Source organism: Halichoerus grypus, chromosome 5 (genome assembly GCF_964656455.1).
Source record: "Halichoerus grypus chromosome 5, mHalGry1.hap1.1, whole genome shotgun sequence".
NCBI lineage: Eukaryota > Metazoa > Chordata > Mammalia > Carnivora > Phocidae > Halichoerus > Halichoerus grypus.
In genome coordinates, this window is record NC_135716.1 from 126002359 (window position 1) to 126019034 (window position 16676).

A 16676-nucleotide genomic window follows, 5' to 3' on the forward strand; every position below is an offset into this window, starting at 1 on the left:
GTAAGAAGGAATTGTAGAAAAACGGTTTTGAGAAGACAACAGCCCTGCTCTTTACAGGTAATGACCAAATGATTGTCTTCCTTTTTTTTTTTGTCCATTTATGAAACAAGAATGACCTTCGGGTAAACTCTGAAATGATGGTGTAAGCCACATGCCTACGGAAAAGAGTTCTATAAAATGCTCCCTGAGGCAAATCAATCAGTATTACCTTTCTGCTGCTTTGGTTACTCACCTAAAAAAGATGGCCAAAAATGAAACTTGGAAAAGAGGTTGGTGAGTAGAAAATGGAATGCCTGGTATTTGGAAAACTGAAAGGGTAGGTGATGGCAACTCTCCTTCCAAAAACATTCTCTGCATTACAAAATATCTATTTGTTTATTTTCACCCTTTAGAACTATACTCAATGTCAAAAAAATACTTTAAAATTCCCAGTATCATTTTAACAAACTCCATAAGCATCCAGTGTTGGAATTTGGGGGTACTAATTAAGCAATTATTAAGCCATAGGGTCTTATTGCTTCAGAAGAGAGTGTAAAAGAACTCACATAAGTTTCCAGACTGGAAAAAAAAAAAAGGCTTTTTTCCCCAAAACTAAAGTATTTACAATAACATTTTAAACCATAACTTGTAAGTATAAATACACTTAAGACTTAATAACATGAATTTTCATAAATGAGAAAAAACTGTAATGTTATATTAACATTTTTCTAACATAAAAAACAGTCCTTTCAATGGTTTTCATATGTTAAGTTATAACAAATATTTTCTTATAGACAATATATAGATGATAATTCTGAGGTTAGTATAATGCAATTTTCCATTAAGACATAAAATTTAGCAAATATTTTCTTTTGCTCTTAGGAAAAATGAATTCTAGCTTCCCCATATTAAGATACATTATTTTACTAGTACATGATGTGAATTGTTATTATTCTTCAGTCTTTCCTGAAACTTGTTCAGCCCTGGAAAAATCTGTTTCATACTTCTTTTTGAGATTACTTAAATACATTCGTAAACTGTCTGGATCCAATTTAGAGTTTCGAGCAGTCTGAACAAGCCTAGTAGCTAGATGGTACACAGCTCTCTGTCTTTCCATCTCAGGGGTACTCCTTTGGTTTTGCTGTTATTGAAAAAATATAGATAAAAATTAAAATATGATTACTATGAATTTGTTTTAAAATTTTGGCAATTTTCTCTTTCCTTTCATAGAAATACAGAACCCAAAGGTAACTAATTCCTTTGGATAAGTCAATTCCATTCAACTAGCAAAGAACGTACCAGAAAAAATAAAGAAATATGGTTTTGAAAGAATAAAACTTTTCATGAGTATTTACTACTTTATGACAGATTCTTATATTCTTGAAAATCACTTTTCAACGAAAAAAAATCTGCTAAATAGGTAAAATTTCTCACTCAACATAATTGATCATTGCTATGCAGTATTCATTTTAAATGTCACCCAGAGTAGTACTCTGCTATCTCCTACTTTAATTCCCCAATAGATAAACTGGTAGACAGAATGGGTCAACAGTAAATTGCTTGTCTCTCAAGAGATTTCATATATAGAATCTGCTAGAGTCTAAGACATACATTGCTTGAGGAGTAAATTACATTTTGAAAATAAGTGCCATAAATAGCTACTTGAAATTATGCCAATTCTTAACAATCTATAGTTAGGATGCCCAAGAAACAATGTTTAAAACAGGAATTTTCTAATATTTTAGAAGGCCTTTAGAAGGCCTTGTTTCCTGAGCTAGATAGAAGAATTAGCATTTTCAATCTTAACTGTTCATGTAAAGTCAGTGACTTTCCCTTTACTAAGGGAAATAAAATCCCTCTAACTCTTTCTCAATAGAAAGCAATTCAAGATATTTTTCTTCTTTCACTGTAAAAAAAATGAATCCAACTCCATGAGGTAAAATAAGATTATTATGTATTCACCCATCTATTTGATACATTGAATGATCAACTATCAGTTTATTATCTAAATAATAAATACTGAATATCTATCATCATCTATATTCCAGGCCCCAAACCTTGTGTTTATGTCTATGGGGGATACAAAAATGTCTACCTGACATCACAATGGAACTCAAGAGGCTCAATGAAAGAGACATATTATTATAGTGAAAGAGACATATTCATAAGCAACTGATTTAGGTAATTATGATAAGTCTCATGAGAGAGATTCAAAATTCAGAGGAAGGAGAACTCATTTCCAGCTCAGGTCAAGAAAAGGTTAAGTAGGATGGAATATTTGGAATGACTCTTGACGGATAGAAGAACACAGAAGTAAGAGCATTCTGGATGGAGGAAACAGCTAGAGCAGATACATTAGAAATCCTGGTACACAGGTCAAAATGATGAAATGACTAGTAACTCAATGTGGCAGAAATGTAGGTTTTAGTTAAATTGAGAAATGTTATCTAAGGTTGGGGTAATAAACAAAGGGAGACCATAAGGCGGCAGTTAACAAACTTTAGTGTGTTTAAGAATCATCAGAAGACTGGTTAAAAATGTAAATTCCTAAGCCATAGGAAATCTTCAAAAATCTAGGATGGTCCCTGATATCACAGGTGATTCTAATGTAGGTAATTCTAAGACTATATTTTGAGAAATAATCATAGAAAATGTTTAACAGTAGGGTAAGGAGTTTCACTTTAATTTGGTAAGAAACAACCAAAAGTTTCTGAACGGGGAAACATGATAAAAGTTATGCTTAAGAGACAATCTGGTGAGCGCTGTGAATTGTGTAAGACTGTTGAATCACAGACCTGTACCTCTGAAACAAATAATATATGTTAAAAAAAAAAAAAAAAGAAGAAGATAGTAGGAAGGGAGAAATGAAGGGGGGGAAATCGGAGGGGGAGATGAACCATGAGAGACTATGGACTCTGAGAAACAAACTGAGGGTTCTAGAGGGGAAGGGGGTGGGGGGATGGGTTAGCCTGGTGATGGGTATTAAAGAGGGCACATTCTGCATGGAGCACTGGGTGTTATACGCAAACAGTAAATCATGGAACACTACATCAAAAACTAATGATGTAATGTATGGTGATTAACATAACATAATAAAGAAAAAGTAAACAATGCAAAAAAAAAAAAGAGACAATCTGGTAGAAGTATGTAGGATGGATTGAAAAAGAGAGAGAATCTACTGCATAGTCCTAATAAGAGGTGATTAAGAAGGATTCAAAGATTATTCTAATGGGTCACTAGGAAATTTGGAAGCAAAGAAATGAGAAGATTTTTCATATGATAAATTTAATTTTGGTCCTATTAAAGAGTGAAAACATAAGTTGAGATTTCAAGAAGAAATACGGAGAAAAATATATAGATTCAAGGTCAAAAAGAAGTGAAAATGGAAGCTAAGGAAAGGATGAGCTCACCAAGAATATAGTTTTAAACACAGAAGGAAGGGCAAAATCTTAGGAAAACTTTCATTTAATAAGCAGAACGATAAAAAGCACTGGTGAAATACACAAAAATAAATTCAAAATGGATGAAACACCTAAATGTGAGACAGGAAACCATCAAAATCCTAGAGGAGAACACAGGCAGCAGTCTCTTTGACCTCGGCTGCAGCAACTTCTTGCTAGACATGTCTTCAAAGGCAAGGGAAACAAAGGCAAAAATGAGCTATTGGGACTTCATTAAGATAAAAAGCTTCTGCACAGCCAAGGAAACAATCAACAAAAGGCAGCCTACAGAATGGGAGAAGATATTTGCCAATGACATATCTGATAATGGGTCAATATCCAAAATCTATAAAGAACTTATTAAACTCAACACCTAAAAAAACAAATAATCCAGTTAAGAAATGGGCAGAAGACATGAATAGACATTTCTCCAAAGAAGACATCCGGATGGCTAACAGACACATGAAAAGATGCTCAACATCACTCATCATCAGGGAAATACAAATCAAAACCACAATGAGATACCACCTCACACCAGTCAGAATGGCTAAAATTAACAACACAGGAAACAACGGATGTTGGCAAGGATGCAGAGAAAGGGGAATCCTCTTGCACTGTTGGTGGAAATGCAAACTGGTACAGCCACTCTAGAAAACAGTATGGAGGTTCCTCGAAAAGTTAAAAATAGAAGTACCCTATGACCCAGCAATTACACTACTAGGTATTTACCCAAAGGATACAAAAATACAGATTCGAAGGGCTACATGCATTATCAACAATAGCCAACTATGGAAAGAGCCCATATATCCATCAACAGATGAATGGATAAAGAAGAATTGGTATATATATACAACGGAATATTACTCAGCCAAGAATGAAATCTTGCTATTTGCAAGATGGATGGATGGACAGAGTGTATTATGCTAAAGCAAAATAAATCAGAGAAAGACAAATACCATATGATTTCACCCATATGTGGAATTAAAGAAACAAAACAAATGAATATATGGGAGGGAGGGGGAAAAAAGAGAAGGAAACAAACCGTAAGAGACGAGTCACAATAGAGTACAAACTGACAGTTGATTGAGGGAGGTGGGGGTGGTGGGCTAGATGGGTGATGGGTATTAGGAGGGTGCTTGTTATCATGAGCACTGGGTATTGTATGTAAGTGATGACTCACTGAATTCTACTCCTGAAACCAATATTAAACTATATAATTAACTAGAATTTAAATACAAATTTGAAAAGAAAAAAAAAGCACTGGTGAAGAAAGAAAAAAAGGGGTATTCAGAGGTAGGAAAATGAAGACATCCAGGAGAGGACAATTTCATAGTAGCCAAGACAGGGAAGAATTATGAAAAGGGAAAGAAGGGTAGTATCAAATACCATGGAGAGACCAGGGAAGATGAGAAGTGAAAAAGAGGCCATAAGAGTTCATCATTAGTTGGTATTTTACAAAGAAAGTTTCAGTGGCATGATGACAAGATCTAGTTTGCAAGTGGAAAATGGAAGAAGTAAGTAGTTATTACTATTAAGAAGTTGGCAGTAAAAAAAAAAAGAAATATCTTTTGAGAAGTAAGGTAATAAAGAAGGATTTCTTAGGATAAACCTAAGCATATTCATAGGAAAAAGAAAAGCCAGTGAATAAACACTAAGGATGCAGAGAGAAGAATGGGAACAAGGGGTGCCTGGCTGGCTCAGTTGGTAGAGCATATGACTCTTGATCTCAGGGTTGTAAGCTCAAGCCCCACGTTCAGTATAGAAATTACTTTTAAAAAAATCTTTAAAAAAATGGAGCACCTGACCAGCTCAGTCAGTAGAATATGTGACTCTTGCTCTCAGGGTTGTGAGTTCGAGCCCCACGTTGGGTGTAGAGATTATTTAAAAAATAAAATCTTTAAAAAAGAGAGAGAGAAAAAAAGAGAGAGAAGAAAGGAAACTTATGAAGTTATATCTTATTGGAGATGGAAAGAAGGTAGAAAAGTTAACCTCAAATAAGTTGAAAGGTAATCTCTTCCTCTGAGATAGAAAGGAAGAGAACTGGGTGAAAAACAGAAATCCCAAAATAGAGTTTTTAAGGAGAAAAAGTTCAAGGATTCATCATGATAACCTCAAGTCTCTCAAAAACTATAGGAAGTGAATTTTCTGTACAGTGAGGACATTGAGGGTTTAGGAAGAGTAGAAATGTTTTGAAAGAGTTAAAGAAACTATACAGATCAATAAAAGGGGAAAAAACTATCCAGTAAAATATTTGACTAAAGGTAGAATATATGAATTGACAGTAGATAAGATTAGCTTGTCTTGAATATATTTTGAGAATCATTATTAGGAAAGCCAAAGCCTAGAAGGCAACTGGAGAAGGCTTGCCATAATTGGAATTTGGCAAGATGACGTCTGAGGAACTAGGTAATGAGAGAATCTTCAGAAGCATGACACTGCCAAAATTGTTGAAGAGATTCAAATGGAGGATTAGGCAAGTAAAGTCATATAGTCTGGAAGCTCAAGAGACTGAAGGGATACAATAAAAATTAAAAGCAGGTTAGGAAAGAGGGAAAGACAAAGGAAACCATTACCACTGAAGAAAATTTCATAATGCACCTAGCTTAGTTTACTGAACACACTGCATTCTTAAAACATAAAGCAACCTGATATTAAAAAAAAAAAAGATTTCCAAATTTTGAATCAACATGAGTTCAGAGATAAATCTACTGCTTCCTAGCAAAACACTTAACCTCTGTGAACCTCAGTTGTAAAAACATGAGTAAAAATAACAGCTTTATTATTAACCTTATATTAGAAAGACCTAACTACTTCATGAAGAGTCATGAGGCTTATATATGATAATAGATAAGAGTTTTAAAAACTATTTTAAAGGATATGAAAGTGTGGTACATAGTAATTTTTATTTTTATTTATTTTTTAGAGAGAACAAGCATGAGTGGGGCTGGGGGGAGAGGGAGAGAGAGAATCTTAAGCAGGCTCTATACCCAGCACAGAGCCCAACTCGGGGCTTGATCTCACAACCCTGAAATCGCAACCTAAGCCAAAATCAAGAGTCAGACACTTAACTGACTGAGCCACCTAGGGAATATGTGATTTTTATTTGTAATGCTTACTTTATATAGACTTATTTTCTCATCATAAAGTTAGTGTAGCAATAAGTATTATAGGAACTGAACTGTTTAACCTTTGTCTACTATCTTATTAGTTGACTTGTTGGGAAAGGTTGAAATAGACCAAACCAAAAAAATTGTGAGAAGTAAAAAAAGATTTGCCTTATTTAGAATTAGGTTTTTATTTAAATGTTTTAATTATTAATATTATTATATACTTAGATACAACACCATTATAAAAATGTACACTAAAAGTATTTTCTTGAATTGGAAAACCAATTCTTATTGCTAAGAAGTTTCTTACCAAAACTTGTCTGGTAATTTGAGTTGTGATTTCTTTGGCATCCAAGACAATTGATGGTGGGAGTGATGACACTTCTGCAGCTTTTAATCCTAAAATTAATACAATGGGGCTTCAATGTTGTTATAGCAGGTATTATGTTTATTTTAAGCAGTAATAATCTTTTCTTCACAGATTTAGACTTCTATTCTACAGGCATTTCTGAACAACTTTGCAATTCTCAAAATTAAGTTTTCCAAAGTTCTGGATGACAATTTACCGATTATACTTAATTAGTTGTCCAAGACATATGACAAATTAGAATATCAATTACCTCTCAAGATACATCTGAGACAGTCAGGAAAACATGATAGGGAAAAGAAAAGGGGTAACTAGAAAACTTAATAACAATGAAATTCCAACTACAAATGCAGTTGGTTAATAGAAGGTCAAAGAATATGAGCTTTGCAAGGGAGGAGAGATAACCCTAGTCACAGAGATAACTGTACAGCTGAATGTTCATCTGTCTAGTAGATCACCAAGAGAGGTATTTCTCACAAGATATAACTATAGATGACTATTCTTCATGCAAATTCAAAGTACTATCTAGTATTCTCCCCTGAGCCTAATTTTATTGTATAAATGCCACATAGGCTTTCTACTGTGTGCTAACAGTTTATTGTATGTACTATTTTAGAGGCAATAGAAACAACACTAACACATTTATTGAGAAGTTACTAATTGCTAGGTACTATATTAAACAGTTCATATTTGATAATTCATTTAATCTTCATAAGCCCTACATATATGGAAAATTATCCCCATTTACTAGATGAAATTAAAGCTTATAAAAATTAAATATCTGATACAAATTAAGTTATGCAGTTGATTTCTCATTTCAAATAGCAAAACAAAGATGCTTTCCCCTCCTCAAAGGGTCACATTCATAGCTAAAATAATTTTAGGAACTTATATGTATAGATCAATTAAAAATTTTCTGAATTCATGAGATTTTATAATGTTACATAATGATTTAGATAGAAAATATCTAATTAAGTTTACAAGTATCATATGGTTTGATAATACATTCCCTTTTAAGACTTTAGATTATGAAGTTCCCTGCATCTGAAGAAAATAGATGTTACTGAAAAAGTGTGAAATATACAATTTTCAATTCATTTATAACTTGCAAATACAAGCTAAATTACATTTTTCTAAGAATAGAAACTAATACTTCTGGCACTTTCATGTGTTGTAATTCTACATAAGTACTGGTTGATATAAGTTTAAATATAAGCTTAATATACATAAAATGTGAGCTTGACATAGAAAATACAGTCTTAGAGCATAAGCACTCAAAAGAATTCTTTGACAGGAAAAGCTGCTTAGATTGACAGCCAAGTAAAGGGAGAAGAATTATGAGAATATGTAGTGTTTCAATAGATATTATATAGATATAATTTCCATATGCAATACCATAATTTTTTTCTTCTGTGAGTCCTTTACAAATTTTGTAGGTATACAAGATTGCTTCTTTATTTCTTGAAGTGTTCTTTACATGCTGAACTTCAAAATGCATGTTTTCTACATTAGGATACAGGACCTCTATATGACATAGTTCCAGGAAATGTGTAGCAAACAGTGTAAATGCCTAGAATATATAATAATGACTGTCAGTATTTTTAAAATGAACCAGAAAAAAATTTTAGTTTGATTTTCCAAGTAGCTTGGCAGAGGCGTAGGAATGAAACTAATAATGGTCAATTCATTTCAAAATGTTTTGCAAATTTATATTCAATGAAAGAAACATGTTTATTATGTTTACACATCACATGTATGTTACATTATAGGAAAGAGAACAAATTTAAAACTAAAATCCTAAAAAAAATCTGAAGATATTCAAAAGATGAGGTTTATCAGAAATAAAGCTGTTAAATGAGGTAATCATTTATTAGAAAAGTAATCTACAAACAAAATCATAACATTTCCCTCAACTTTTAAAAAAATTTTACTTTAAAAGTAGCTTCCCTCCATATAACTATTTTTTGGAAAGTGGAATCAATGGTTTATCTTAGGTATTCAAAATCGCAAAGGGTTTAGTTTTTAGATTTGCCTTGTGTTTGGGTTAGGTACTTAAAGGGAAGAAAGAAAAGATGGAGAATAATGCTTAGGACAATGATTCTCAAACTTTAGTAATCCCCTGGGGAGCTTGTTAAAGATGCAAATTCTTGGTACTTATATCCCCAAAATTCTCAATCAGTAGTTGTAATGTGGAGTGCCAGGAAACTCCATTTTCCAGAAGTATTTTAGGTGATATTGATGCAGATGGTTCAAGTGACTTATGACCAGCACGTGGTTTCCAGTTGTGAGTTACTAAACTAGACAGAGACTTGAATAATTGTTTATGTTCTTAAGATATTACCAGGAAAAACTATAAATATGTGATTAATGGAAAAATAAAATGTTAAGACATTAAAAAGAAAATATTTGGGCTGGCAAATGGCATCAGCCATGTAAGGGGGATGGCAAGAGGTATAGGACAGAAAAATGAAAAAAACTCAACTACTTACTCAATAAATCAAAAGGGGTATAAAACCAAATTTATAAAGCAACAGAAAAATACTTAGAAGTCCAGTAAACTATTTAGAACTTGAGGACCATGTTCATAATAACATTAATGTCCTCAAAATTTATGTATCAAACCAACCTATTACTCAACTACTAGAAATAGAATTGTTAGTATCTTTAAATCTAATCAGATTAGAGGTGAGGTGGGGGCACCATGGCGCAGGGACTTGAACGCTGAGAGGATGCCAGTGGCTGTGGGGCCATACACACAGTCCCAGCCAAGCTACTTCAACCACGTGAAGATGGGCTTCATGATGGGCTATGCAGTGGGCATGGCAGCTGGGATGCTCTTGGGTACTTTTTCCTGTCTCAGGATTGGAATGTGGGGTTGGGAGCTGATTGATGGGATCAGGAAAACCATGATGCAGAGTGGTGGCATCTTTAACATATTCGTGGCCATCAGGATGGGCATCCAATACTAGTCAGGGCCACGGTTGCCCACTACATCTACCCTTCCCATCAGTCCCCGCCCATTTACTATAATAAAACAAGTCTTTGAGTTAAATAATAAAAATAAAATAAAATAAATCTAATCAGATTAAAGAGTCAATTCCAGAAACCCCAGAACCGATTCAGAAAACTCATCCTTAAAATTCTGTTGCTCTAGAACCACTCTCAATACCAAAATCTGTAATAGTGAGGCTTCTCCAGGGAAATAGAATCGGGTGTGTGTATGTGTGTGTAGAGAAAGAGAGAGAGAGAGAGAGCTTGATTTATTATAAGGAATTGGCTCATATGATTATGGAGATTGAAGAATCCCCACATCTGCAATCAGCAAACTGGAGACCCAGGAGAGCTGATGCTGTAGTTCCAGTCTGAGTTTAAAGGCCTGAGAACCAGGAGAGCAAATGGTGTCATTCCAGTCCAAATGCTGGCAGGCTCAAGATCCAAAAAGAGCCGATGTTTCAATTCTAGTCCAAAGGCAGGAAAAATGATTCTAGGTTGAAAGCAGTCAGACAGGAAGTAACCCTCTCACTCCCAGGAGGGCAGCCTTTTTGTTCTATTCAGGTATTCAACTGGGCCCCACTCAAAACTGATTGGATGGGAGGCGCTGGAAGTCATGGAGGTAGAGCAGATGGGAGCCAGGGTGCCTGTGCACAGTGAGCACACTCCTGGTGTGCTCAGGCCCACTACAGTAAGAGCTGGAGGAGGTGCAGCATTAGCCACACCCTTCTGGCAGCCCTGGCGGTGTGCTGGAAGGCATGCCCTGATGTGGGCTCTAGGACACCATTCCTGAGCCTCCACTGTGACTGCGTCACTGCAGAAGCAGGTCAGCCTTACCAGACCCTAGTGAGCAACTAGAGAAGATGGGCACCTGACCCTGACCCCAAAGACGCACCCCTTGCCCTCCCTCTCCTTGGAGCTGTATTTACCCCCAGATTTTTCCAGGGGCCAGTTCCCTTACCTCCCAGGTCCCAGGCTGAAATTCCCAAATACATAGTATGCTAACAGAGGATCCTATTACCACTAGTCTTTCTCCCTGAGTCCTATAATGTGATCTGTAAACTCAGATTTGAAGTCAGAGAAAACTGTGATATCAATGGCACTATAACTCAGAGGGGTGAAGTATGCTGGAAGACAATCACAGACTGTGTGACTGATACAGAATCAGCCCAGAATGTGGATTACGGGGGGAAGCATGAGGCTGCTGCGCCCTGTTTGTGAGGCTGTCCACTCACATTTGTTATCTCTGACCAAGGAGCAGTTTGAAATTCAATATACACCATGGCTGCAGTGGACAGCTTTTGCAGAGTTATTTCCTGAAATATCTGATGTTTTGGAAAGTCTTCAATCTCCTGCTATTTCTTTTAGCTTAATGAAACTGACAGCGTGTCTAGAACAGGCTTCGGGCAATATATTTTTACTGAATGGGAAGGAATGCCCCTTTTATTTTTTTTTTAAGAGAGAGAGGGCTTGCAACAGGGCATGCGGGGGAGGGGAGCAGGGGCAGAGGGAGAGGGAAAGAATCCCAAGCAGACTCTGCCCTGAGTGCAGAGTCCCATGCGGGGCTCTATCCCAGGACCTTAAGATCATGACCTGAGCCAAAATCAAGTCAGATGCTCAACGACCCAGGTACCCCAGGAAAGCCCCTTTCTTTTGAGATCTGCTTGCATCTAAGGAGCTTGCTAGTACGTGGTAGACATACTAAAAGTCTTCACTGGATCTCCATGTGGACTCAGTCTACATAGCATCTTATGGCATGGGTTTGTGTCCCCTCAAGAAATCCCTCCAAACTACTGTTCAATGATGATACTGTTGACAGCAGGATTGGGTCAGCTGCTGAAGAGTTATTTGCAACAAACTAAATTTGCATTGGCATGCCGACCTTTCAGAGCTCTTACAAACCTTGAGGATTTGGCTCTTTTCCCTGCTGTTACTTCTGAGGTACTTACAGTATTAGAAGTAATGAAGAAATACACTGTTATATTAAAAGTCATGTTCCTATACTGAGAAGTTGCATTAATCAAGTTCAAGTCACACAGGTTTGCCAACTGTGCCATGTTGTTATTGACACAGCTAGAGACAGGACTTAGGAGAGTTTTGCCATTAACAAATGTCCACAAAGACTTTTGACTGCTGAGTCAACAGCTCTTTATACCACCTGTGAGGAAATATTGGCAAAACACTTGAATGATGGTAAAAATCAATCAAATTCCTCTTTTCCTTGGAGAGCCTGCAATAGAATTTCTTTGGGATTTCCTGAACCATCAGGAGAGTCCCCATATAAGAGATCATTTAAGCTATGGGGAAATCAGCTTATCTAAATTTCCAAAAGAAGCAACAAATCAATAACTTGCATTTTCCATTGTACTTTTACCCAGATTCATTGACGAAGATCTGTTATCAACGCTTAAGGAAAAAGCAGTAATAAAATCATTGGTTGGTCTTGCAGAAGGCTACAGTGTTCCCTTCCATTCAGTTTCTCAACTTAAAAAAAAACTTGCTGAGCTGTGAGAAGAGCATCATAAGTGTTTGGCCCCTCCTGCCTTTGCCTGAAGAAGCTGAGGAAGCAGCCAGATTAGAAGTAATTCTGAAACAAATGCTTGCAGCTCTTTAAAAAATCATGTATGATGGGGTGCCTGGGTGGCTTAGTCATTAAGCATCTGCCTTCAACTTGGGTCATGGTCCCACGGTCCTGGGATTGAGCCCCGTGTCGGGCTCCCTGCTCGGCGGGAGACCTGCTTGTCCCTCTCCCACTCCCCCTGCTTGTGCTCCCTCTCTCACTGTCTCTCTCTGTCAAATAAATAAATAACATCTTTAAAAAAAAATCATGTATGAGCTGCATTACCACCTGCCTGAGAATCACTGTGTTGTTAGTGACTTGGGACAATCTTCCTGCTGAGAAGTGGCCCCAGGTAATCTGTGAACTCTGTGGCAACCCCATCCTAACTCTGTTCTGTCCTAGAACCATTCTGGAAGTGCTCATCATGCTTCGAAACATCAGCACACATTGCACCCGCATGTCCAGTCAGGTTGCTGCCTCCACGGAGTTGAGACACTAGCAGTGGGTAGACAGAATGTTGTGTTCCAGGCAAAGGAAGTAGTATTAAGTTTCTGTCTCCTGTGCTTTACCCAATTTTATCACTGATTGTACTGGAATTGGTCAACATTCATGTGGTTCATGGAAAAAAATCTTATGAGTATCTAAAGTTCTTAAAGATGTTCTTGCAGTACGCAGAGAACCTGGTGGCTTACACCAGCCAACAGAAGAACAAATGGAACAAAACTATCAATCTTACATGGACAGCCATGTTGAAAATTTGACTTTTAGGAAGAAGAAACAAATGTTAATACATTTAGCCAAGAAGTCCACAAGTAAAGGAGTCTTATGAAAACAGTAAGTCAAGATGCTTTTTGGCTACATCCAAAAACCTAGCCCGAATAGGCTTTACCAACATGGAAATTGAAAATCCAAAGGTAGGGTGGATTCCAAGGTCTGTTTGACCAAGGATCAAGTTCCATTTCTCTGTAGCCTTCTCATTTGGTGTTCCTGAGTTTGTGTGAACCTCAGGCTAGGTCCCCAAGTGGCCACAGCAGTTTGGTCCCTCCACCATGACACAGTGTCCAGAGGAAGGGGAACTTTTCACCTAGATGTCACCCAGAAAGTTTTTGAAAACTGTCACTGTGGCCAGGACCCTCCTCCTGTACTCACTGGCCAGCCTGGGTAGGCATACACTCCTGAGCCACCACTGGGGCACAGAGAGAGCCTGGATCAGTCTGGCCTCATCCCTGGAACTGAGAATAAGATTGGATGATCCAGATCCCATGGGACAGAGTTGAAGAGGAACAGCTCCTAGAAGGTATGGTGGGCAGACATGGTGCCAGGCAGCAGGTTTGCTGGTCAGTGTGTAGCCAGGAAAGCAGGAGCCCTGGCACGTGTCTGGGTATGGAGGGTTTTGTACAGGAGCACGGAGAGCTAGAGGAATGAGGGTCAGGGGTGCAGCTGCCCCAGTCCAGCTCGGAGAGCCAAAGTCTGTGATTCTCAAGAGCTCACTGGGCCACTGCAATTGTCTAGAACATCTGGGAAGGCCCTGACATCTGTCTCAGGTGGCAGCAACAAAGCCAGCAGCTCCCAGGAATCCCTCTGAGGCTGTCCTGGACCCCAGGTCTGTGTATGTGCTAGGCTGCACACAGTGAATTATGGCCCCTTCTCCACCTTCCAAACCTCCCTGGCAGGTTCGAGCCCACAGCCCTCCAAGGAAGGACATTCACCATGTGTGTTTCTGGCTTCTCTGCTGTCAGAGAACAGTGTCAAGGAGACCTCAAAGAGAAGGTGTGGTGCTGTGGGATGACAGACATTCTAGCACACTCCATCCATCCCTTTGCCAACTCAACACCCACCACCCCCTATTAAACTAAACTCTTGGGTAAAAACAGAGCACCAAGCTTCTGCCCCTGTGATGTAGCCTTCTCTCGTGCAAGTGTAGACCCCAATTCTCACATGTCATGTTTCTGCTCCTGGGACATGTTATTTTGCAGTGTCTCCCTTGGACTCTAATTTATATGATGATTTATAGGATTAACTACTCTTAACCCTTCTTATGTTGGAGCTGGAACGGAACAGAGGAAATAAAAGAACTGATATTTACCAAGCCCATGAATACAAACAAACAAACAGAAAAGCTGATTGGATGGGACCCACCCCCACTAGGGAGGGCAATCTGCTTTACTTAGTCTACCAGTTCAAATACAAATCTCATTCAGAAACCCTTATAGATGCACCCAAAATACTGCTTGACCAAATGTCCAGTACTCTGCAGTCCAGTCAGGCTGACATACAAAATTAACCATCACAGATACTAATTAGCTTTTAATCCTAACAAGTAATATATATATATATCTTATTTTTATGAGAAATTCTGATCAACTGACATAGATTCAGTATTACAAAAACTAATGTTATCTCTTAACATTACTTTTGATTTATCACATACCTATCACAAAAATAAGATTTTTCTTTCTTTATAGTAAATTATGGACTGTCATTTAAGGTAAAGGACATCATCTTAGGGATATTTCAAGGTACTTTAAATATGGAAAAATATTTTTAAGTTTTTTCATACCTGTATATATTCTGAGTGATCATCTAAAGAGATATTTTACAAATTAGCTTAATAATAGAGCAAAAATCATAGCCTGTTTTACTTGATTTGTGAAAACCTGTTTTCTTTAAAGGAATGAAATCTTAGTTGGGTAAGTAAAATAATTTTCCATAAAGTGACCTCAGATGCCTACTTTTTCACTTCATGTTGTGACATCACAGTCAATGTTATTATCCATGGAGACAATTATTGAAATGCTTTCATGTTTTGCCTTTTAATTTGATTAAATTAAAGCCAAGTGACTACTTTTGATATTATTTGTATTTCTTGATTTCCTTCTTTCCTTGTCTACATCATGACTATCATACTAGCTGTTCCTGTTTCTATCAGAAATGAACTAAGAAAAATATAAAAGTTATGGTACACTTTTATTACCTAAAATTGTTTAAAGAGCTATTTGTAGATGCCTGTAAAATCCAATCATGATAAATATACAAAGGATACATAAGGGGCGCCTGGGTGGCTCAGTTAGTTGAGCACTGGACTTTTGGTTTCCACTAAGGTCATGATCTCACAGCTGTGAGATCAAGCCCCATATATCAGTTCTGTGCTCAGCGGGGAGTCTGCAGGAGATTTCTCTCTCCCTCCTCCCTTTCCCTCTGCCCCTCCTCCACTCACGAGTGTGTGAGCTCTCTCTCTTGCCCTCTCTCTCTCAAATAAATAAATCTTTAAGAAAAAAAAGGACTCAAAATTAATACACTTAAAAGAATAGAGAAGAATACCTTTAAGCTCAGCAGATATTCACAAACAGCATAACAAATGCCAATACCTTCTTCTGTATTAGTACCTCTGCCAAGTTCATCAATTAGTATGAGTGATTTGTTATTAGCATTATGTAGAATGTAAGCTATCTGAAAAATATAATTTTAATATTATTCATTGTAACCAAACAGCTGTCACTACCATTTTAAAAAATGAGGAAAAATCCAGTCTCTTCATTAGTTCATCCGAAATGTATTTTTATAAAGATAACCAGCTGAGTAGAAACTAACACATTGCTTTTCTTCTAAAAATTCTCATGACTAATAATTCCAGTAGAACAGCTGATATGTATATAAACAGACACATGCATATGTGTATGAGACAACAAAGAGTAAATAACCATTATCTAAAATATTAATGTTTTAGAAACAGTGAAATAAAACTAAGCAATGAATTAAATGTTTAAATAATACACAAAGATGGTCATTTTCTTCTCCACAAATGACTAATTAATTGTCATAAAATACTCAAAACTATTTCTCAAGTTTATTTTAACATCTCGATAGCCAGTAAAGATAGAAAAAAAATGAGGGAAAAGTATCCAAGTCCATTGATTCCTATTTAAACAAATAAATGTAAATCCATGCAACAAAGACCAAGACTTTAATTGACAGAAATTCTCCTTCCCCACTGAAGAGTATTAGCCTCTTTCCCAAAAATTATAATTATACCCACATTATGTACTGACACAATAGTAAATTTTATGGCCTTTTACCTTTCTATAGGACTAAGCTTCTTGAGAGCTGGGACCATTTAAAAATACACCTCAAGCACCTAGTACATTGCTATATTCTCCCATAGATACTCAATACATACTAAATAATTATGTAAAAGTCATATACAGTAGCACAGATAATAACTATTCTCCCCC

General features: G+C 36.8%; 1 protein-coding gene and 2 pseudogenes across 1 annotated transcript in view; 2 read left to right on the forward strand and 1 right to left on the reverse strand.

The window, feature by feature from the left end:
* Positions 1-928: 928 nt before the first annotated feature.
* The window catches only part of MSH4 (mutS homolog 4), a 91343-nt gene continuing 75595 nt past the window's right edge, over positions 929-16676 (reverse strand). The window contains exons 17-20 of the mRNA XM_078071729.1: positions 15766-15894; positions 8289-8463; positions 6837-6925; positions 929-1120 (exon numbers count right to left, since the gene is read on the reverse strand). Of these exons, the coding sequence (XP_077927855.1) occupies positions 929-1120; positions 6837-6925; positions 8289-8463; positions 15766-15894 (585 nt within the window). The remainder of the gene's footprint in view (positions 1121-6836; positions 6926-8288; positions 8464-15765; positions 15895-16676) is intronic.
* LOC118551764 (reactive oxygen species modulator 1 pseudogene) lies at positions 9623-9862 on the forward strand (annotated as a pseudogene).
* LOC118551762 (endoplasmic reticulum membrane-associated RNA degradation protein-like) lies at positions 10918-13273 on the forward strand (annotated as a pseudogene).